Genomic DNA, 24,968 nt, shown 5'->3' with positions numbered 1-24,968 from the left:
TGGTGCTTTTACTGATTATTTATCATTATACTGATTGATTTTTTTTTTTTTGTAAAATGTTAAATATATATTGGGTGAATGATATATGGACAAGCTGTTAAAATATTTAGCTCATGAAAAAAAAACGTATTTTGAGAAAACAGCATTTAAAGATATGTATTATAAATCAAGTGCAATAAAATAAACACTTACATTTTGGATATTTTCTTTGCATTTGCCTGAAAAAAAAGAAAAAAAGAGAGAGACAAGTTTTGGAAGCAAAATCTCAAAATTGACGTGGTTCCTGAAAAAACAATGGCTTGATGTTTTTTTTTATTTATTTTTTTCATTAAAGGGAGTTTTATACTTATACAAATTCAGTGATTCAGCAGATGTTAAGTAATAGGGTCATAAAGTCAGATTTGCCTCTGATCCTGCTTGTGTTTGAATGTTTGTATGTGTGTGTGCTATATGGTTTCCTCTTCCTCTTTTGTCCCTAGAGGCCACTCTCATCTTTTAACACTTTTAATGGACAGGAAATAGGTTTCTTCCCGGTCCCACCCCCTCTAAACACATCTTCTTTAAATATCCACTCCATAGTCTCTAATTTGATATTTAAGTCTATTCTCTCAATAATTTCTTCTTTATATGTGTCTCTCTCTCTGAAAGTGTCTTTTCATCTTCTTGACATTTCATGGACTTAGAGTACAGTAATATTGCATTGCTAAAGCATGAGAAAGAGCACATCAGGTGACCTGTCGATGGATCGGTCACAGAGGGGTCAGGCAATAGGTCGATGACCGAGCACTGTCTGTAACCCCTGTTTATCTGAGACTACATTCTGTTAGTGAGGATATAATCCAGCAGATTATCAAGAACGAGAGGAAACGCAGAAAATACTCACCCAACCACCCAAGCCTTCAAATTCTCATGTTGAGAGTCCTTGACGCATCTGCTGATCTTCGGAGATCCCCATGGGAGAGACTATTCTTTGGACGAGGGCTGGGAGGTGGCATTAGAGAACTGATTTCTCAGAACATGAGAAACAGCCGCTGAATGATGTCTTCCTCTGCTAAAGTCTTTAGTATATAGTGTTTTCGAAGCCTAAAAATGGTATATACATAAACACCTCCACCTTATCAAACCTCATCTTCTGACCTTGATGCTGTATGTGACCCATTTGAAAATCTGTGTGGTCAAGATGCATGGATGTCGTTTCTTTCAGTTATTCTGCTTTATGCTGCAGTTTTGGCATTTATTGACAGATTATGTCTTTTGGGCCCCTTATAATATGACAATATGATAAAAGTGAAACATAAAATTAACCTTTTGTTTAATATATTAATTAAGGCCCAAGTCTTTTCATTTTAAATTACTTGCAGAAAACGACAGAGAAATGCATTGCTTCATTTCTTTTTTTTTTCCACAGGCATGACATAAATAGCAATGATGAATTATTACCAAATCAGACCTATTCATAATATAAATCGGTATCACTGGCTTAGAACAGTAAACTGAGATAAGGAGATTACAGTTCTGAACACCTGTTTACATGTGTGTGTGTGTTGGGATAAGGGGTTTTCATCTCTGTATGAGTGTTCTCTATCTTTGTTCTCTGAATGAGAGTTCTCTTTCACTATTATTGAACAAATCAAGCAAATTAACTTTGAGCCCAAATCCTCTTAAAGATGATGGGCAGCCGGGATGGTCTATATCCCTCCCGTCCAATCCTTTTATACATTTATACATTTAATATCTAAACATAAAGTCAGCGCAGTTGATGTTTCCCTTGTTTGTATGATTAGTATCTTTGATAGAATCAATAGCACTCTCCAAAAAAAAAAAAAAAAAGAAGTCTTGATTGTATTTTTGAGTATGTTTTTGAATATTTTTACATAAATGCCCTTTAAATGAGCATTAACTGGATTTAAGCAATTCGCAATGTCCAAAAGCTGTCTTGAACTGAGACATGAGTTTGACGTACAGGAGATTACCCATCATGCATCTCATGTCTGGCCTCTGCTGGCCAAAGACAGCTGATGAAAGCTTTGGTGAATCTGGTATAAAAACAAATCTTCGGATGTAGACACACAACCTTGACACACAACACTATAAAAAGTGATGTCTTGTATTTGTGAGCTATTTCTAACCTTTAAATTGTATTTTCTATTTTGGTATGACTTCATGTAAATATCTTTATTTAGTCATCTTATATAGGATTTTTATTTAGTCATCTTATTTTAGAATTTATTTTTTTGGAACTTAAAATCTATTAAATTACAGTATACGTTTCTGTATGAAGTGCATTTTTAGATGCCTTTTTTTAGTGCTCATATACATGAATTGCAAGACAACATGATAAAGAAGCTGTCATGAAGTGGAATATGATTCCCTTGTTGCACAATGAAGGATGAACAGAATCCGCATTGTTGTGAATGGCAGAGGCCTTGTAAATGTGCCTCTGGAACAGCTTTATCAAGTCTATCAGGATCTTTTCTAATGAACACGAGTGATGATATAATATGTTGCGGTAGTTTCCTCTGTGGTACTGAAGGGAACCGTGCCTGCACCTGTGCCCTCTGGCAGTATAAGAAAAAGGAAAAAAATTGGCAAAAACAGTGGTTGAGACCTGTCGCACGCCAGACCCTCCTAAGACCACACACAGGTGTGTGTGTGTGTGTGTTTGAATGTGTGTGGTCTAATGTGGCAACAGTTATCAAAAGTGGGAGTTCCTATGCCTTAAGAGATGTTTCTTCTTTTGTGTCTGAGCGTAATGTCCCACCTCTCCATCACTCCACGAAACCTCCCCCTCTCTCTTTCTTGAGTCCTGTGTTCAATTCTGGACAGTTTCCATTAAAAGGGATTATTGTTAAATTCACATAATCTCCTGTTTCCTCTAGAAAATCGGACTTTTTAGACTTTTTAAACAATTCACACAGCTCATCTGTAATAATTATTATGTCCACCCTAGAGGTTCATTACCCAGCATGCAGCCTACAGACTCAAATCAACATTTAATACACAATAAAATACATTTTACAGCTAACAAAATGCAGATAACAATCAGTCAGTAATCCATAATGTATTGCCTGTCACACATTACTGAAAAGTCCACTTGCAAGTTTCCAGGCTATCATTATCCTCATGGTTTTTTCCCATGGGATGCAGTAATCCAGGTCTTCTCTCATTGTGAAGCAAGTATCCGCTCCAGTGGTGGGCCAGAGAGCATTGGAAGGGGATTCCCGAGTTTCCCAGACATCTTGCACTTCCTGATCTCCTGACTATTTCACCTCACCTCAAAATCCTTCACAAGAAACTGAACTAACTTCACTGAACCCTACTATATCAAAAAAAAAAAAAACAAAACAACATACACCTGGGCGAGATTTTGGAGTTAGGTAGCAAAAAGAGTATTCCGGGTTCAAGAAAATGTTAGCTTATAAATTTATATAAGCACTTTACATTGATCCTTCTATTAAATATTTATATTATTTGGGCTGTAAAGCTGTTTCTACCATCTGTATGGGCTTTCTTTTGAGTTTGAATCATTACATTGTCATTTCAATAGAATTAGAATTGGGGTTAGAAAGCAAATGATATGCGAAAATGCATATAGTTTGCATCTAGTAGCTATACTATTGAGACTGAGAGTATTTTTAAGTTCTATCAATATTCCAGTTATTGTAACTTTCTGTGGAATGGATTAGGATTTGAACCAAAAATGTTTTTGTACTGAGGCGCTATAGTTTTAACTGTGGTTATCATGATCTAAACCTAGATTTACATCTGACACAATATCATTAGAATATTAGAATATGCAGAAAATAAGAAATTTATTTTTTATTCCAAAATATTTGTTTTCTTAAGGAACATTGACTGTAAAATGTAAAGAATTCAAAAACATGAAGTGTTTGTCATGTTCTGACTTTAAGGAATAGTTTTAACCCACAATTAACCATATGGCTTTTCAAATCTGCCTTAAAGAAATAAAAATGAGAAATCAACTATATCATCATAATTATCAATAAAAAACTGATGTGAAAATGTTTATTGTAAAATATTTGGGTTGGTCATATCGCCCTGCCCTAACAAAAGTACACACAAAAATCCTTAAAATATATATTTTTTAAGAGATAGACACCCTCATGCCATTACAAACTTGTAAAATAAAATATTTTAAGAAACTAATTTTGTCTATACAATGAAAGGCAGTGATCACCAGCACTACTTATTTACCAATTCTTCATCTTCCTTTGTGTTCCACAGAAGAAAGAAAAAGTAAATATTTTGGAACAAGATGAGGGTGAGTAAACGATGACAGAGTTTTCATATTTGGATTACCTGTTATCCAAATGTTACTCTCCAAATCTGTTTGAAAAATGTAACTATGATAAGCCTTTTTATTTTACTATCCTAACTTTGCAAGATTATATATGGTTAGTTCACTTAATTTTTGCATTTTGCATTTGCTTTATCCCTGCTGTCTGTGACCCATTTAGAACAGACCTGAGACCCATTATCAGGCCACATCCCTCTATACTCAAAAGACCTTGACTACTGACAGTAAGGCATGCATGAGAGGACAGTATCTTTATGAATATTTATGAATGCTAAGTTCAAATACATGCTGTTATTAAAATAGAAATGTTAATTTTATATGCGCCCAAATGTGAGTCTGTGTGCCATTTGAAGTGTTGAAAAGGCCCTTTGAAGCTCAGATGACAGTTTGTGAATGAGTGTTTGGGATTGATGTGTACCTGAGCATTGGCTAAAAGGAATCCGAAGTCACTGACCCACGACTTATTTCCACCCAACACTAACAGTCACTCAGCACTGCTCAGAGTGCGACTGAAAACACTCACACACGCAAGCACCATCGTCAAACAGGAAAGTATCTTATATCTTCTGCAACACCCAGTGCGGCCCAATTCAGGCTGAGGAGGCTCCAAGCAGACTGGCTGCATCAGCTGTAATCTTCTCCTCAGAGAGGGAAGCTCCTTCGGGGCATGCACCACATGCAGTCTGGCAATAGCAGATGTCACTTGAATGAAAGAATGCCATGAACTGCACACATTGAGATAAGATTCGAAACAAGCCTTCGAGAAGTTCAATTAAAAAATATGTCAATGGTTTTTTGCATGTGCAAGATGTCTACCACGCTGCCTCAAGCATGCTCTGTCAAGACCAGAAACCCATATCCTCCTTTGAACCTGTGATTGACAGGCAGGAATCCCCACATTTTACACTCCGAGTCTCCTGCAATAAAAACAAACCAGGACCAATGTGGATCAGGGTGTCAGTCACTGGAGAGGCGATCTCTTTCATATTCAGCCTTATAAACATGGCAGCTTTCTCTGAGTAATTTGTTGAACAGTTATAGTTGTCAGGGCCAAAGCGGCCGCATTTGAAGCCGGCTCTGACGGTGTTTAGGTTGGAAGTGTCGGTTCCTCTCCCTTAGGCTTTATTATGGCTAGACGAGATTGTCAATAACTGTCACCTGTCATGAGCGAAGCCTGCATACATCTGCCTTTACCTGCCATGCAATTAGTGAAGCAACAAGCCCTTGTGTTGAAAAATGTAGTCTGCCGAGCCATGCCAAAAACACCGCACATTGCGTGCCCAACCAAAGCGCAGCTCTCACTTTATTGGTTTTCCATATTGAATAGCATTCGGATGACTCATACAGTACAAAATAAAGCTGTAAATATCTAATTAAAAAGATTTTTTTAAATGTTTTGTTATTCATACTGAGCTGTTTGTAATGTCGTTTTTGTAATGGGGTGGGTGGCAAGACCACAGTCCTTTCCACCTGTTTCCCTGCGGCTGATCTAGACGAGGGTTCTCATAAGCCAGTCTGCTAAAAGATATATGAGAATATTAAGGCACTAGATTTCATCTTGATGCAATAAAGAACAATAGCAGCTTTGTGCAACCTCACAGACTGTGTTTTCCTCTGTGGTTTTGCTAATAGGAGTTTCCACCCTCTGAGATATTTGTCTTGGTAAGTGGCTTCCCTAGAGATGATTCTGAATGATAAGGCGCTAGCAGATGTAGAGCATATGCATGATTGTATGCATTACATTTACTGTGCATTAATCAACAACCACATATTTATTTTATGGAATGGAGAAAGCGTCAATCACAAGATTTGTTTTAGAGGTTGACTTGTCTACTTGATTATTCGGGCCGCTGGTGGTTATATTACAGCTACTTGCTTTCACATAAGGAGACAAACTAATCATAACCCAATTAATTCATGTACGTCACCTATTTGCAAAATGTAGAGATCATGCTTTTAGAAGGAGACCACAAACTTTCAACAATCTCTGTGCTGTCTTCACTAAACAGAAAAAATCCCACAGCAGTTATGAATCCAAACTGAATGCTATTTTGTATCGCCGCAAAGACTCTTACAAATTTGTTCAAAGGAGGTTGTGTGTGTATACAGAACTGTGGTTAAAGGGAGGGTCATGAAATAAAAAGTAAATAAACTTCATCCAAATACTTATGACTAATTAACTGACTAAACTTTGAAATCTGGGAAATATATATATATATATATATATATATATATATATATATATATATATATATATATGAAAAAAAAAAAACATTAAGACAAAACTCAAAAATAATAAACAGTATTAACAGCTTGCAAGATTATAATGGAGGAAACCAAGAAAGAATCTAGCCAATCACAGAGTACATTATTTTAGTTAGTTATTTTTTTTTTTTGTATTTTTTTTTTTTTACTATTTTATTGTCTTAATAAATTAACCAAATAGTATTCCACATGGAAAAACTAAAAATCAGTAACAAGTCCTTTCATCAGTTAGCTTGTAGTGCTATGTCTTATCAATACAAAGCCTAAATCAAATGCTTTATCTGTGCATAGCTGTCTTATAATTGAAGATTTACTCTGAATTATTTCACATATATATTTGATAGTGTTGATTTAGAACCGTTCAGGTTTATTTTGTGTTGTTGTGATGGCATGAGTCACACCTGAGGTTCCTGTTTTGCTCAGGCCTCGTTTGAGCCTGTCAGCAGCCACAGGAAGCCATACTTCCATCTCTAACAGCCTGCCCCAACACACACACACACACATGAACACACAGAAAGACTCAAGCAAGAGCACTCCTCGCCACCCCCATCACATGACAGCTTGTATTCTACTGATGTATTGGTCTCTTGGGACATGTCAAGACTCGTTTGATATGCAATGAATATAGTCAATCACATATTTACTTAAGCGTACTCTAAGTCTAGGATTAATTAAAACTGTTGTGTACCTGAAATGTATTTATTTGGGTTTGACAGACAGTTGTACTCCACATGACGTAATGTCCACACACGGTTCCAGACAGCTGGGAAACAGTTATATAAAGCGTGTCTGTCGGCAGTGGTGCGTTTGCTTACCTTTCTCTGGCTGCTTTGATTTGAGCTCTGTGTTGTTTTTAAAGCCTCCAGTTCCCCGTTGCATCACTTCCCAGGAGACACAAAAATGTCTCTTTTGTCGTAAGCAACTTGGAAATTCGAAGAAGCTTTTTTTCTCCATCTGAAAATTGTAAATCGATAACTAAATTTCTATTATGTATTATGTATTTAATAGTATATATATATATATATATATATATGTATATATATATATATATATATATATATATGTTAGATATCGAAAATACACATTTAAATGATAAAAAATCCTAAAAATCAACCATAAATAAAAAGGTGTATTAAACTATAACTATGAAATAGTTAACCATGTTTCATTCTAAATCCAGAGTAACAATTAATCCTGGGTTTTCATAAACAGAAGTTTCTGGCTGTACATTTCTAAACCCTGAGTTATTATTCATATTTGCATTGTCAGTATCATTGATTGGACATAGGCAGCATGCAACCTGTTTACATAAAGACTCTTGTATTGCACATGATGCACATGGGGGAAGTCGTGGCCTAATGGTTAGAGGGTTGGACTCCCAATCGAAGGGTTGTGGGTTCTAGTCTCGGGCCGGACGGAATTGTGGGTGGGGGGAGTGCATGTACAGTTCTCTCTCCACCTTCAATACCACGACTTAGGTGCCCTTGAGCAAGGCATCGAACCCCCAACTGCTCCCCGGGCGCCGCAGCATAAATGGCTGCCCACTGCTCCGGGTGTGTGCTCACAGTGTGTGTGTTTGTGTTCACTGCTCTGTGTGTGTGCATTTCGGATGGGTTAAATGCAGAGCACAAATTCTGAGTATGGGTCACCATACTTGGCTGAATGTCACTTCACTTCACTTTTTTCACTTTTATATATTGCTTTCTATTTTCCTGAATGGAGTTTTCAGGCTATAAAGGTAAGAAGACATTTTCACCTGAAATGCTGAAATTTCTGTTTATATGTCATGTTTTTATGATGGTCAAAAGCATGTGAATATGAGGAACGCAACTAGGTTTCTGTTGCTGTGCATCTAGCCGGAACATAATAACACTGCATCATTTGACACTGTACAAATTTGGCACCGAAATGCAGGGTTAACAGAGCTAAATGGTAAATAAAATAAAATTATAAGTCTGAAACATTCCTTGACCTTTTCCCAGGGTTAAAATCAGGGTTTAGAATGAAGATGACTTGGGGTTAAGCTCAGTGTTAATATCCCTTATAGAAAGTACCCAGACACTGAAGTAAAAAGAAGAAAAGAACATGATAATTACTAAAAGAGCAATAAATAGCGTGAAGAAAATGAATGATAATGAGCTTTATGAGGAAGTAGAGAAAAATACAGTGGTTTGGCTGGCATGTGTTCGGGAAGTTAAGAATGTCATACACGCTCACACAGAGCACAGTTCTGTTATTGCAGAGTATGAAACACTCTCCTGTCATCTTCTCCCCACCACAGACCTACACCGCTGCATACGCCTGGAACGGATGTGCTTTAAATCTAACTCAAGCAGTTATCTGAAGAATCTCTGTACTGACACAATCGCAGCACCTTAAAACACACACACAGACACAAATGCATCTCTGTCATACCCAGACAGGTTTGTATCAGTTCATCTTTTGAAGACACCTGTGTGGCAAAAACATCATTGGAATAAGTCTTCTAGATAAGAGTCTGCGTGTGGGGTGCTGTCATTATCTTATCTGTGCCAGCCATGGAGGATTTGATAAATGGATGATCTACTTCTCTTCATTTTGATTATGAATTATGTAAATGTACAGACACTGTGTAATTGAATGTTGATAAAGCAGGTCATAAATCTGTTACAGGTCCTAGTAAAAAATACTGTTGTAGTGCCATGGTAAGGTAATGGTATCAGATGGAAAAACTTTGATATATTGGTTTTTCTTCAGCTTTGGTTTGCAGATATTATTATTATAATTTATTTAAAATATTATTATCATTTGTGTACTAACAATGTCTAAGAGTGGATTTCTGTGTATCAAATGAAAATGATGTTGTTTTGTTTGTTAACCAAGGTTAAACAATACATTTAAAAAAAAAAAATGTCAAAAATGTTGACGGTGATGGAAATGTTTAACATGGTATTTATGATAAAAACTGCATGGTATTTGAGGTATTGCATGATAAAATAGAATTATTTATTCCTCACTTTATTCAGATTATTGTCATTTTAAAAAGTAATAATTCTGTTTTTTTTTTTTAAAGATGGAAAGTCTGGGTCTTAGACAATAAACAATAATACAACTTATTAATAAATTGAAAAATAGTAAATTTATATGAAGTAGTCATGGTGAAAAATTGGTAGAATATATTAATGTGACTTTCAGATAACAAATAACGTGTTAATTTTTATCAAAGCCAATTAACTTGAAAGCTTAAAGTGCTTTCACCTAAAAAGTGCTGATCCATACTACTTCACGCTACTTAAAAAATGCCATATGTATATGTTCTTGACGAACATATTTATTAAAGTTAATGGGTTCTCTAATCATTTTACTGGGTTTATATATTTATACATTATTGATGTGTGTACAGTGTTTGTGTGATATGCATTAGTGTAACATGAGTGTGTAATATGAGGTAATTTACTGCAGAAAGACCCTATTTATAGGGCTGCCATATTGTCAACATGACTCGTTAAATCACCTTTCCACTCCTCTGCCACTCCCCTCCACTTCTGTCATTCTCTTCCCTTCTTCTTTTTCTTTTTCATTTGTTCTAATTCCAGGGCTGGCCAGGTCTTGCCTGGATTTGAGCAGTGCTGGGTTTCAAAGGGGTAAGTGACACCTTACCTGTAATTTCATGGTTTCACTCCACCTGCCTTTGAAGTCTCAGACTGGAGTGCGTGTGTGTGTGTGTGTGTGTGTGTCTTTTGAAAGGTTGCTGAAGAAAGATTTTTAATGCTAAGACTTTAGAAATGGGAATTTAACTCATAATTAATTATTTTCAATAGGTCTTTATACAAATACATTTCAACCAATGGATTTTATAGAAGATTTTTATTACTCTAGTTTGTGTGATGTTCATACATCTGTGCATTTGCTTTGTTTGCTTAAACTTAAAATGGTTTCCCTTCTTTTCTTTCAAGATTGAGGTTGACTTTCTTTCAGTGTCTTCTACACGCTGCAGCAAGTTAGGAACTCATCAAAGTGCAAAGTATGAATATGATTTCAGCCCTTTGATACTTTTGCCAACGCAGGTGAATAACAGAGCAAACACCCATTCCGTCAGTGTATCAGAATGTCACTCTGATATTTATACTGTATGAAAGTATAGAAATGAGGGACAACACTGAGGTTTTCTGTGTAGCCCGGCCTCTCACCAGTGTCATTGGTGTCACCTGCTTTCTTTGCTGTCAGTCTGTGTACTGTATGTGTTCTCAGGCCTGTTTGTTCAATGATAGGCTGTTCTCCATCAAGTGCTGATAGACAAATGATGCATTTTTTGTTTTTTGATGCATCATTTCGAGCTCTTTATGGAACACTGCTCTCTAATCATCAACTCATTCACATAGCATTCACCATAGACAATTACCTATGGGACTGTACATTACAGTGCAGTAAGCACCTCCACTTCCTAACATTCCTTAGCATATGCCACTCTTAGGCCCTGTTTACATATTTTTCTAAGTTCTTTAAGTAAACTTTACATCATACTTTACTACTATGTTCCTATTTAGTTATTAATATGTAGCTATACATTTTGTTATATGAATACGCTGCAAAAAATAAAATAAAAATAATAATAAAATAATAATAATAATAATAAAATAAAATTCTTTACTAGCTTCGATTTTTTTTGTCTTGTTTTCCGCCAAAATATATCTAAAAGTTCTTAAATCAAGAAGGATTTTCTAGACAAGTAAAAATTATTCTCTTGTTTTCAGAAAAAAAGAATTAAGTGAGTTTTTGCTTGAAACAAGCAAAATAATCTGCCAATGAGGTAAAAAAAAAAAAAAAAAAAAAAAATACCTTAAAAAAATTCTTACCCCATTGGCAGATTATTTTGCTTGTTTCAAGCAAAAACTCACTTAATTTTTACTTTTTCTTTCTTTCTTTTTTTTTTTTTAAACAAGACAATCATTTTTACTTGTCTAGAAAATCCTTCTTGATTTAAGAATTTTTTGTATATATTTTGGCGGGAAACAAGACAAAAAATCTCAGGTAGTAAAGCATTTTTGCAGTGAATCTGAACATACAAAACATCAAAAGAAAGAACAGAGAATCTGCTTGTAAACAAAAATGTTTTATTCTAGATTCAATATAGTTACTGTAATAGTTATCATTCTTGGTGTGTACAGACTTCTTTTCCTTTTAGTATAGTGACCCCAATAGTGTCATTATTTTTTAACCTAAAGTATTTCTAGCAGTATGGTATCATAGTGTATACTATAAATGATGTAAAAGCATCAGTAATACCAGTGAGCAATGTTTACTTGCTGACATTGTCTAATGTAAAAGGAAAGAGTGAGAAAGAGTTTCCAGTAAGCTGTGTGTATGAGTGTGTTTGGGCTCTGCTTCAAGTTTTTGACAGGAATATAATTCCTTCTGCGCAGGGGGTTTGACCCTTCCCTCCCCCCGGCCCTCTAAAACTAACAGAGCGACGCCAATGACCCAGCCGTGCACCTGAACCCCCCTCCTGCCCTCCATCGCTCAAACTCTCAAAGATTAAGAAAGTTTAGAAACCATGTTCATTCACAACAACTGCCGCAGACTGAGCCGCATTCTTTTCTGTGCGAGTGGATTCGAGCAATGCCCTTCCTTCGCAATTGTCGACGTGTTGCATCTGCATGGTGTAATTTCAGCAGAAACTCTCTGACAGGAAGTTTGCCTCTTCCACGACACTGAGCCCAGTCCCTGAAACTATGACTGTCAACATATCCCAGTGTGTGCAAGCTGGTGTCATGGCGGCTGAGCGTGTTTACCCATAACACAAAGCTGTGAGTTTGATGCATTAATACCAAGGACCTGTGTAAACTGTAAACAACTCACTGGTGCCCACCTCTCTCGTTTTCTCACTGTGTCGCACATTCAGTCTTTCTCTCTCTCCTGGGTCAGATTAAACAATAATAACATGGTACGGCGCCAAGTTCACAGCACCCCTTCTTTACAGACAAAACCGCCACCAACTGTGCAGTTAGTTAAAGTTGTGATCTCTGGCACTTTTGTTCATGAAAATATAGACTTTGATATCTTCAGATCCATCCACAGCAGTTATTTTTTTTTCAAAGAGGTCTCCAGGACTTAATGGCTTGAGGTGTTTGCCCATTTTAGTCTGGGAAAAGAGCGAGCGGGAGTATATGGAAGATTGGGTACGTCTACTGTAGATGGAGCTGCAGGGTCATGTCTGGTCATGAGGACAGAAGGAGCTACCACACTCGCGGGAACTGCTCCCTCTCCAGATGTTCATCCCTCCTGCCCGCCTCTGTCTAAACCAATCTGTGTCCAGGCTGCTGGCCCATCCAAAGCATACAGGGTTACCTGGTGGGAGCTGACCTTCAGGAATTACTGAGCGGTCATTCAGCAGAGCCTAAAATACACAAAACCGTTTTAGAAAATAAAGGATAATAAAGCAAGATATGGTGTTGAATATAAAATGTTTAATCGAACTGGTTAGTTTGTTTGTGTAGTTGAGACGCAGTCTTCATCTCTCTGTTGAGGTATACTTTACGCAATGTGTAATTGAATATTTGAAGGAAGGATGCCAGGAAGTGATGTAGGCACTTTCCTGTTGGTGTTAAAGAGCTTTGAACAGAACCTGCTGCTTCTAGTTCCGTCTGACTGAAATCGGGCTGGTCAGTGTGATTTAGTCTGATTTTCACAATAAATATGATATTCATAAACATCTTTTTTTCACCTTATGGCTGAATTCACAGTATGAAATACACATTGTGTGCCTTTGAAGCCAGTCTGAAAGCATTTTACATCATCTCTACAAGTCCAAAATATGTTTAAATAGTTTGATTACAGTCAAATTAAACTTACTGGTTATTTTAAAATGTCATGTACTTTTTCGATCTGACTGAAATTGGGCTAATTGACTGAGATAATGTGATTCTAGCTCTTCTTGGTCCAGCAAGAGTACATGTAAGTCAGACTTAGACTGACCTTGATGTTGTGTGCATGCTCTGAAAGAGAGCGGGGTTAAGTGTCATATTTAATTCTTCAAATGATCAAATACTGTGTCATGTATCCATCATATTTTAATTTTAATTTATGTTAACACAAGAACTGATGCAACCATTTTTAACTTGAAGGTGGAAGGCATCTGATATCAGCCGCTTACAGTTATTTCAGCTGTACAAAAACAGTCCAGTATGCTGCTTGATGTTGGAAATTGATATTTGTTTTGATAGAATTTTATAATTGTTTTTGTTTACTGCACTTTGTTGTTGTTCTAATTAACGACCTATAATGACTAATGAATCGGAAGTCTCAAAAATTCAAAGAAAATCATAATAAGGTAAAAAATACACTGGATCCTTGGATAAACTTTATGATAGATGAAAATGAAGATTGTTGCTTGACTACCCATAAACCCAGCTGTAAGTCAATTATTGCACTTGTAAACCAGGATTATTATAGTAAACTAAAACCATTAAAAAATGACTTAAACTGCTAAGTGAAATAAAATAAAATATATATTAAAAACAACTTGTAATGTATTACAATAACTAAAATAAAAAATGAATAAAAAAATGTCAAACAATAACTAATAAAAGTTTCAAAATCACGCAACCAGCCAAAATAAAAATGAAAACTGAAAATACGAAAGTAAAAACAAATACAAAACATTAAAGGAAAAATCTGTAATAGTATCTCAGTTATACTAAAATTAGGTTGTTGTAAACAGAAACTATCCAGGCAGCAAGTTAGGCAACTTAGGTTTCAAAAAACACATTATGAAAGATTTTTAGATTTAAACAGACGTCTCATTAACGTGCTAAACATTTTCAGGTGTTCATTAACTGAGGCATAAGGAATCACATGCGCTCTCAGTTGCTGTAGTCTCCAACCCCCCTGCCTAGTTTCTCCCTTCATGCAGACTGCTCTTCGTCCCCCAGATGAACCTGTCTGTGAGGGGCAGTGGGTTGGCAGTGGGCTGGATTAGTGGACCTGTTGCTCGGCTTGGATGCCGGTCTTCTTAATGAGCTCTTCTCTATAGCTCACAGAACCCGGCTTGACCAGATGTTCAGCCTGGGGGGTTGGTGAAGGGGTGACACTACAGATCTACAAAAGTGCATTTAATGGAGCTACAGATAACGGCTCTGACCTTCCCCTGGAAGTGACACCTGTGAGTGATTTGTTAATTGACTCAGGATAACATTGAAAAAATATTGTGAATAGAAAGATAGAATGAAGGAAAGAGAGATATTGCCAAGAATGGCAAAGATGTCTGAAGCATTTAAGGTGAGAGCAAAGAGGCAGACATGCACTGGCAAGTGTCCCAGGACTTTGACCGCAGACAGACCTCCCGCTTTATACACCTGCTTCAGCTCTGCACAACATGTGTCTTTCTTTTGGAGCTCATGATATGTCTGTTCAAGGTTAAGGTTTATAAAATTTATTTAAGATGATGATTGATTTCAACTTAATAATTCACTTTTTTTTCCTCTTATCTTTTTTTTTTTTAAATAAGTGTTTTCATGTAATAAGACAAACTCTGGGGTTTGCCACCAATGAACTCTACAATCAAGCTTTGTAATATATAAATATCCATATAGATCATGCCTGTGTTTAATTCAATAGTTTGTGCTTTATTTAAGTCAAGCTGTGTCGACTACAGTGGTGAACAGTGAGGGGATCAGTTTGTGGTTGCCAGTGAGAGAGAGAGAGAGAGAGAGAGAGAGAGAGAGAGAGAGAGAGGGGAAATGTAAAGTGTTAGAGTTTGTTTTGTTTTTAAAAGGGTGGCTGTAGAGAAGCTGGTCCCTCCTCGCACTCCTAGCTAACCTTGCTGTCCCAGGGCAGGAGGTCAGCTGTACAATAGCGGACCCTGTCCCGGTACTGCACAAAGGGCTGTCCATGTTGATTAGTGTTAGGCGTTAGAGGGTGAGCGGCTAATAGCTTATTAGACCCCTGTTGGGAGAGTGGCCCCCAGAGAGCTGCAAATTGCAATCCGGGTCCAATTAAAAAATAAAAGCAAGGAACAGAGGGACAGGGATGTGGGGCAGTGACACACATTCCTCTGTAGCCCCTCACATTTCACTTTAATGCTCGCTCACTATGCTCATCCAAACCCGGTTTCTCCTGCTCTCTCTCCACTGGTCCTGCATCCAGCATTCAGCTACTGTATATCTGCCTGGTGCACTGCAAAAATACTAAACTGTGCAGTCATCATTACTTTCTTTGGTGTATCTGGTTGATGAAGTCAACAATACTGAACTTGAATTAAACATTAGAATACATCCCTAGAAACATGTTTTACAATGCAGCTTTCCATCACTGTTACTCATAATTACAGTAGTGTTCTATACTGATTCCAGATTTATGACAATGCATTTCATTCTCTGGACCACAGGAGGAGTAAGATACCGTAATTCTTATATAATGTATCTGCTTATTGACGTAGTAGGCTATCTTTCAGAAAGGTGGTTGTAGTTACTCATTACATATGATTTGAAAGATGTATGCTAATATAATAATGATTTTACAGTTCACTAGGATGATGCGACTACACTGTTTAAAACATTTGTGATTTTACAGACATTCTACTGTCATGACATCTTTTGAATCTGTGTAATTACTGACTTTATATGCACATGATTAATCAGTAATCTACAGCATATTGGAGTATTTCAGAGGTCCTGAAGAGTTTTGCTCCAACCTTGATAAAAACTCACCTACCTGTGGCTTTCTAGAAACCCTTGAACCAAGGGTGGGGAACGTTGATCCTGGAGGGCCTGTGTCCCAGTAGAGTTTAGCTCCAACCCTAAACACACCTGAACAAACTAACCAAGGTCTTCACGATACAGGTAGCTTTTTTTTCAGGGTTGGAGTTAAACCCTGCAGGACAGTGGCCCTCTTGCCTTAGACTTTAATTAGCTTGTTCAGGTGTGTTTGATTAGGGTTGTTAACTGAAGTTGACTGTGGTTCTCCCGAACCTGGAGTAAAGGTGTACTGTACTATATATCAAAGATCATTCATTGTCTATTGTGTCTTTCTATCTCATAATGAGGCTTTATTTGTCCCAACAGAGACTTTATATTTCACAAAATTACTTTATATCTTTCTGTTTAACTATACATTATATTCCAACTGTGACTTCATATCTCATACTGTGATGTTTTGTCTTGCAGTGTCATATTGTGACCTCATAACTCATTCTGTGAGTTCTCCTGCCCATCCAGTCTTAATAGTTCACGGTAAATGAACTTGGCTTGCTGTCCTCGACAGGGGCTTGAACCCAAGTCTCAGCTTGAGCACTGAGTTCAACTCCCTATTGTGGTACTGCATAGCTGGAGAATAACAGAAATAGAGGAGGAGATGGGGAGGTGGAGGGATGCCAGAAGACTCGTCACTGGGATGGTGAAATGACTGCTGCTTACATAGGTTTTTAATGATGATTGACAGGACTGAAAGTTTAGGCTTTCCCAAACATAGAAGATACATTTGGGACTTCATCATGTGACTTTTTATTTTATATTTTGACTTTTTATCTCGCAGAGTGAATATAACTTCCAAATGTGACTTTATATCTCATAATGTGGCATTATATCTTGCAGTGGCAGATTTATAGGCTAACTCACAATATGACTTTTTTATTTAATAATTTGGCTTTTTGTCTTTCGGTTTGAATTCATATCTTATAATATGGCTATTATATTTCATATTGGGGCTTTTTATTTTGCAGTATGAATATATCTTCCAATTGTTAACTTTATATCTTATAATGTGGCTTCATATCCCATTACATTTATATATTATGACTATTATTAAATTTATGCATTTTGCAGACGCTTTTATCCAAAGCAACTTACATTGCATTCAGGCTAACAATTTTTTTGCTATCATGTGTTTCCCGGGATTCGAACCCCCAACACTGCGCTTGTTAACCGCAATGCTCTACCACTTGAGCTGCAGGAACACTATTAGATTTCACAATGTCACTTTATATTTCATAATTTGACTACTGTTTGTCTTGAAGTGTGTCTGTATCTCCTAACTGTGAATGTATACCTCATTATGGGACTTTATATCTAAAAGCTGAGATTTTATAAATTATTCCTGCAAAAAAAAAAAAAAAAAAAGGAAAAAAAAAGAAGAAGTTTTGTTTATTTTTTTATGTTGGGCTGGTCAAGTGTGAAAGAAGAACAAAAAGGGCAATCTCCATTTTCCGCAGAGATGGGCTGTAGATTTTTCACCTCAATGCAACGGAGCAACAAGTGCTCCCTCTTCCAGTTGATGCAGGTGTGGGATCTGCTTTGTTGATCATAATCCTCTGTGGGGAAGGGCCGCTTAGTGTGTCTGTCTCCACCCCCTGACCCCCACCTCCACAGCCTGTGCACTGACCGTTTCTCGGGTGACCTCATGGGATCCGACAGGCATAAAAATAATGATGGACACCTTAGCCACCGCTGACCCGCCCTGACTTGCCTGCTCCACATGAGAGGTAACGCAACCACTTAACTGAGGCCCTGTAGATACACACACTTACGGGACAGACATACACACTCCTTCACACACATGAACTTAACAGCTTCCTGCTGAGAGCTATTTTCCCTTTTCTTCTCTATCAGGAGGGGGGCCCTTTTACACTTAAACTTCAAAATACACAGTCTGAAAAAATGATAAAAACAGCTCGTTTGTGAGAAAAATCCTCTTTGTGATGCCGTTTACTAAAGGATATGGACACTGGTGAGAGTTCATCTGTGAGATGATTCATGTAATAGCCACTGTTCCAGTGAAATATCAACCATAACTGATATTTGCCAAAACTGCTTTGTTTCTTGTCTTCATTTCAGATATGCAGTATCATAAAAACATGTTTTTGCTTAAAATACAGTTTCAGAAAATGTCAATGACCTAAAACGCTATGGTTCTGCACCTGAATTCTGAGAGGGTCTCAGAGGGAGCATGAGAAAAACTGTGTGTGAAGGTTGGTCAGATCCAGACGCTGTGTTAGAGGGGAGCTGAGGTGGGCTGTTTCTCTCAGCTTAGTGCAAGGAAAGCGATGTAATACTTTAATTACAGTGCTTAATCACTCACTCGAAAACCCTCATATTTCTCGCCTCCCAGACATGTAGCAGCTCGTTTACAGTAGACTACAGAAACACCGCAGGTCAGCACATACACAGACACACAAAGTCAGACATCCTATACTTTTAAACATGGATCTTGATCACAAGTGCACAGGGAGTAGAAGAGAACATGTCAGAGTCTCGTCCATCATCACACCAACTTTGTGTGTTAGTATGACCTAAAACAACTACCACAGAGAAGCATTTTACCATTTTGTCAAATGTACGTCAGTTGTCTTACATTTTAACATTAGACCTGAGTTGGTTGGAAATGCAATATTCGACTTACGTAATGTTGCAAATACTCTTTATTTGATTGTCATGTTTATGAAGGGAGTCTAGTTATGCAAATGGAATAATGAAATGACTGAGGGCATTGCCTGACGATAATATATTGAAAGAAGCCTATATTATACATTTCACATTATTATATATAAAAAAGTGATCTTAACTCATATACTGTATATAATATAACCTACGTACATATGTCACATCGTATAACATTGTTGTTGTTTTTTTGCCTTCTGGTTTTCGCAATGAAATCCAGAGAATTTCTACAAAATATGTTGTCTACTTTTTATCTCACATCTCTCATCTAATAACTTTGTCTGACGTCTGGAATCTATCATCAGAGGTTTATGAAAATATAAATAGATAACTAAATTTAATGGGAATGTTTATAAAATTTATATTCCAGGTTTTGACTGCAACAACACATCCATAATGCATTTTTGGCAGTGAAAAGTAGAAATTATATGGTGTCACACAGGACGTAAAAAAATAAATAAAAAAAACCCCACTGATTAGTTCCATCATTTAGTTAAATTGTGACTATGATGAAAATACTAAAAGAACTCAAAGAAATAAACAAATTATTACATATATATTTATTTTAATTTAAATATAATAATATATTATATAATAAATCACTTGTCATTTGCAGGGTTTCATAAGATCAAGAAACACAAATGAATGCCCATGTTTGTGCTCCATCTTTCTTTAGTGCTTGACAATTGCAGATGTAAATATGTCAGGTTCAAATTATTTGTGCATATGTACTCTCCCCAACTTAAAAAACCTAACCGTCTTATGATTGTCCAGACACAAGTACTTCATATCTATAGCCTCTGATAGTACTCTGTCCTTAATATATTCCATGAATACAGTTCCTCTGTACTGACAAACAAAGATGCTTTTCAGGCAGGCAAACAGAGATGAGCGCACAGGGCTGGGTGCAGGAGGGGGCTGGTGATTGCCTGATGTCCCAGGCGTTAAGTAAGCACAGAGCGTCAGGCCCCGACTAATTGACAATGTCATATTTGGCAACAAGGGTAAAGTGCTCAGCATAAAAAGCCACCTTGTGTGGTGTCTGAGTAAATATGGCGACTAAATAAGATGCTAAATAAGCTCCTGCCCCCATTAAACTCTAATTATTACTGTGGCTTCATCTGAGGCAGCAAAGACCACTGTGATTGGTGTTTTGACAATATGTGACTAATTGTAAAATTGTGTTTGTATATAATATAATATAATATAATATAATATAATATAATATAATATAATATAATATAATATAATATAATATAATATAATAATGTGTACATACAGTATAGAATTTTGAAGTTCAGAAAACTTATTAATTTAGAACTTATTTGTGCTCTCATTCTGTTTCTCTGATCCTGAAGCTTACTGGCCTCCACCCAAAGCCACACCTCTCCATCTCCTCCTGGGTGGCACTGCCCTGCTTACTGAGGGAATTTCTCAATGGGAGTCCCCCCCCCCCCCCCCTTAATCTCTAAACAAGCACTTGGGTCTGTCCCGCTTTTATTCAGACAGTTCTAATGAAGAGAAGACAAAAGGAGGTGGGCAAACCCTTTTAATTCATCTCACAGTGTGCTTTAATGCCATCAAAACTTGTTCTGTACATGTGGTCTTTGTAGATTAAAGACTGTAAAAATCATTAAGATATCAATGAGACAAATCATTTTATACTTGGAGAGATGTATGCAATCAAATTTGGTATTTTAACACACAAGCATATAGTAAGAGCCGTTCTGGTACTCACAGAACAATGGTGGTATTGTTTCTGTAGCACTGGGTAATAAGACAGAAACCTCAGCTTTGTTATAAGTGCATGTTTCTTTGTTTCTTGTACTGTATTGTCCCAGAAACGCCATTTGGAAATACACCCCAGCTCTGCGCAGGACTGACAGTATGCTGATGTTACTTAACCAGAGAGTCTCAGAGATTTGAAAATGTACATTGTGCAACTCCGACTGTGTTAGAGTCAGGAATATTTAGTCATACAGGTTACTCATATACAAGTTTGCTCATTTTGTTTTGAACTACCAAGTTCTTGAAAAAAGCGTGGGTAAGTAATTTCACCTAAAAGAAAAAGACAAAATTGTCACTATTCTATATAAAATAATTCATAAAAATGTTTTACTTGAAAATGTTTGAGTCAGTGTCCATATGCTTCACAGCTGTCTAATTGAAAATTAATAAAACTGGAAAATTATATGTTGGTGTTATTTATATATATTGCCTATATGCTGAGGTGTTTGTTGAAGTTTCGTTTGTAAATATAGTTTTTAGAATATGTTCCACATTTGCCTTTTGTTGCTTTTTTTTACTTTGTCATTTTAACGCTTGAATTAAATTAATGCCAACTTTGTCAAACATACAGTAGGTTTGTAAAGTCATATTAAAAGTGCAATTGTTGTTTTTTTAGTTTAGATCTTATGTGCACAGTTGACATTTACAGGCCATAGATTCAGGAGTTGTTTGAGAGGGGAAACAAGCATAAATTTAGATTCGGATTTGGAATTCTTATTTTATTTTAAAATGAATATTTTGCAAAAACTGCGAAAAAGTAAAAATGTAGTGACTTTTTTTTCTGTGTGTAAAGATCATCACCTATGAAATATTATTTAAAATCAAGTGAGTTCGTAGCACAATGACATTTGATTATTCACTTATTACCTTACCTTGAAGGTAAAAGTTTCATTTTAACCGTTCATAGCTTACCAGACCACATATTCCTCTCTTTAAAGGACACTGCAAGATACATAACTTAACATAAATAGATAAAAACAAGTGTATATAACAAATCAACTGCATTTACAAAAATACACAATAGAAATAAAAAAAAATGGAGACACAGAACTTATTTCAATATTGGTCAATACTGAATCTTGGCAATCATGAATACCAAGGCAATCCCTCCATCAAACTATTGTTTAAGACTATCATAAATTCAAACTAAACGGATAAATCTATTTAAATTAGTGCATGATCAAAAAATTTACACATAATATGGAAATGTTAAAATAACACATCAAAATCCAATGCATAAGTCAAAAGATTTTTCACAGAATAAAAAGTTTTGACCAGTGTTTAACACCAGATTACACTCATTTGGTGGCTCTCAGTGCGTAAATGTCGCGTTTAAATGAATGTTAAATGAATCTGCTTAGCGCATTTCAGCAGCCCATACACAGTGTTGAAATAATATATAGTTTTTCTTATTAAAAATCATACGCATCCTGAATTCATAACAGATTTATAACTCCGTTCCGTCTCGATTGTAAATGAGACTGTTCACACTGAAGCTGTTGTAGAAGTGTCCGGTGAACTGCGCGCTCTGGCCCCCAGTGAAAGAGTTACAGTACATTCCACGGTTCACGTGCACGCTGTCCTGCAGCTCACTCGCTCCACCTGCCTCAGGTGCTGAGCTGGCGTGGTACGGGCTCAAGGCGCTGATATTTCGGCTTGAAAGTTCGTTTACCAGCCCCAGAGGGCCCTGTCTGCTAGTCGGAGCTGAGGACGAGCTTAAGGCTGACATACTGTTGAAGAAATTGTGGAAGCACGGAGCGCTCGCAGGGCCTGCCGGAGACGCGCCCTTGTGTCTGTCACTGGCCGCTTCAGTGTCAGGAGATGCGGGTCCGGTCAGGTGAGGGCTGTCAGTGGTCTTGATCCCTGCGAGATGTCGATCCTCCTCCGCTTTTGTGTTGTTGGCAACACCTGTGCTGGAATCAGACCTGCGCTTCCTTTTTCTACGGAAGTTGCCGTTGTCAAACATCTTTTCACAGTTGGGGTCTAGAGTCCAGTAGTTTCCTTTTCCTTCGAACAATATGGATAGTTGATATTAGAAACCAAAGCCAGCAACTTTTAAAACAAAAGTTACTTACAGTGAAATTCGTTGATTTTAAGAACTCTAAACAAAATTGCCAGTTTTGGTAAATAAAAAAAATCTGAGATAATTAAGAATAAGTATTCTGTATCTATTCATGTTTATGTAACAGTATATATATATATATATATATATATATATATATATATATATATATATATATATATATATATATATATATACATATATATATATATATATATATATATATATATATATATTTGTATGTTCATAGGCTACCATTTTTTGTTTGTATCATACATTTCACATTACTTTTCTTATAAAAATTGAAATTAATAACTTAGAAATTCCAAGTGTAGAAACAATCTAAAACAAATAAAATACTTGTCACCAAATACACAACTTAATTAGCATTATCTTTAAAATAATATTTAAAAATATACCACTTTTTTTTTTTTTTTTTAGCTACTAATTATGAATATAAATAAGTTCTTAAGATTATTCCACTTGGCCAAAATGTGCCTTGTAATACAAATTATAAAATTATATATATATATATATATATATATATATATATATATATATATATATATACATATATACATACACACACACACACACACACATTGTTTATTACAAGGCATATTTTTTCAGAACTGTAATGATGGGTCTAAAGGGACCCTCTTTTTTGACATATTAAAACAAAACAAATGAATTTTATTCGAAAGGCAAAATATCGTAAAATATTTTACATATATGGGCCTATATATATATATATATACATTTTAACATTATATCTCATATATAAAAAATTTTTATAACATTATTTGAATTTCAGTTTTCATAAAAATACCTATGTGCACTTTTTCAAATCATTTTGTGTGTGTGTGTGGCTGAACTTAGCTGGACGATGACATCACTGAAGTCAATGATGAACTGCTTTTAAATTAAAATTGAGTGTTTACTATTGCCATTTAATATATTTTGCATTATTGACACAGTATTTTCCTATTTAGTACTGTAAAGTGCTTTGACACAATCTGTGTTGTCAAAAGCACTATATAAATTAAGGTAACGACTTTAACAATTTAACAATCACTGACTTCTAATGAAAAATAACAAGAAGTTAAAGTAATTTATGATCTTAAGTCATATATTTATTAACTTGCATATTTTCTAAAATAACTAAATAGATCTGTATAAAAAGGAGCGTCAAGTATGCAAAGGTGCACGAGCATCACTCACCTGGGTCATCTTCGTCCCGCGGAACTTTTTTAAAGCAGTCATTCAGGGAAAGGTTGTGCCTGATGGAGTTCTGCCATCCCGCCTTACTTTTCTTATAAAAAGGAAAATTATCCGCCACATATTGATATATCTGGCTCAAAGTTAACTTCTTCTCGTGCGCGTTCTGTATTGCCATGGCTATCAGAGCTGAGTACGAGTAAGGCGGGCGCACGAGCTTTAAAAGTTCCTCTTGGCTCGCGATGGAGAGCCAGCCCAGGTCCGGACCAGCGAACCCGGAGTTGGTTAGATATTGCCTCTGAGAGCCGTAAGATGGAGGGATGAATGAGGAGTTGTTGTTGCCATGTATGTAAGACGAAGACGAGTTGACACTGGGTCCATTGAGCCACAGGTATGGGTTTGGGGTCGCGTAGTCCCCCAGGCCGTAGCCCGCTGGTCTCTGCGCCGCAGGTAGACTCTGTTGGTGGTAAACACTGAAGTTGTCACAATACACGGCCATATCCGGTGTCTCGTGCGCGCTTTTTGGCAGTTGCTGGAGAGGGTTGACAGCAGCGTTACTATTGTTATGGATCTGCGCGTCGATGGTGTTCATATCTCCAGTGCCTTTAAGGCAAATGTTTGTCTCTGGAGCCCACGCTCTCACAGTAATGCACAATACAATCTCTGACTGATCAGGTTAAAAGCAACAAGTGTCTGCTTTTTGTGAGAGAAGTTTGGTCATATATACACTCAAGTGGGGCAAATACGATGTCTAATCTGGGATTCTTGTCTCCTTCAGCCAATAGATCACAAGCTCCTCGAAGTAGGCGCGGCCTATAGACCGGGATTGCAGGGAGATGATTGAAGTCATTCATAAGCAGACGGACTAGAGGTTGGTTAAAATGAAGAACACCGAATGTAAGCTAAT

The 24,968-nt window shown here is 36.6% G+C and overlaps 1 protein-coding gene across 1 annotated transcript; it reads right to left on the bottom strand.

Moving 5' to 3' along the window:
• Positions 1–20,529: 20,529 nt before the first annotated feature.
• Positions 20,530–24,742, bottom strand: LOC128026364 (forkhead box protein I1c-like). Its single transcript, XM_052613439.1, has 2 exons — positions 24,065–24,742; positions 20,530–22,788 (listed from the first exon to the last, which is right to left on the bottom strand). The coding sequence occupies exons 1-2, from the start codon at positions 24,651–24,653 to the stop codon at positions 22,229–22,231; spliced, it is 1,149 nt and encodes a 382-aa protein (XP_052469399.1). The 5' UTR covers positions 24,654–24,742; the 3' UTR covers positions 20,530–22,228.
• Between the last annotated feature and the right edge of the window lie 226 nt (positions 24,743–24,968).

The sequence above is a fragment of the Carassius gibelio genome, chromosome A13 (assembly GCF_023724105.1).
Source record: "Carassius gibelio isolate Cgi1373 ecotype wild population from Czech Republic chromosome A13, carGib1.2-hapl.c, whole genome shotgun sequence".
Taxonomy (NCBI): Eukaryota; Metazoa; Chordata; class Actinopteri; order Cypriniformes; family Cyprinidae; genus Carassius; species Carassius gibelio.
Note: the sequence above shows the minus strand (reverse complement) of the source record. Positions and strands in the feature narration are given on the sequence as shown.

Excerpts from the sequence above, each read along its gene's own strand:
- LOC128026364 (XM_052613439.1), bottom strand. The coding sequence starts at position 24,653 with ATGAACACCATCGACGCGCAGATCCATAACAATAGTAACGCTGCTGTC. Across the intron at positions 22,789-24,064 it reads GCGGGACGAAGATGACCCAG|GAAAAGGAAACTACTGGACT; the intron begins GTGAGTGATGCT and ends TATTGTTCGAAG.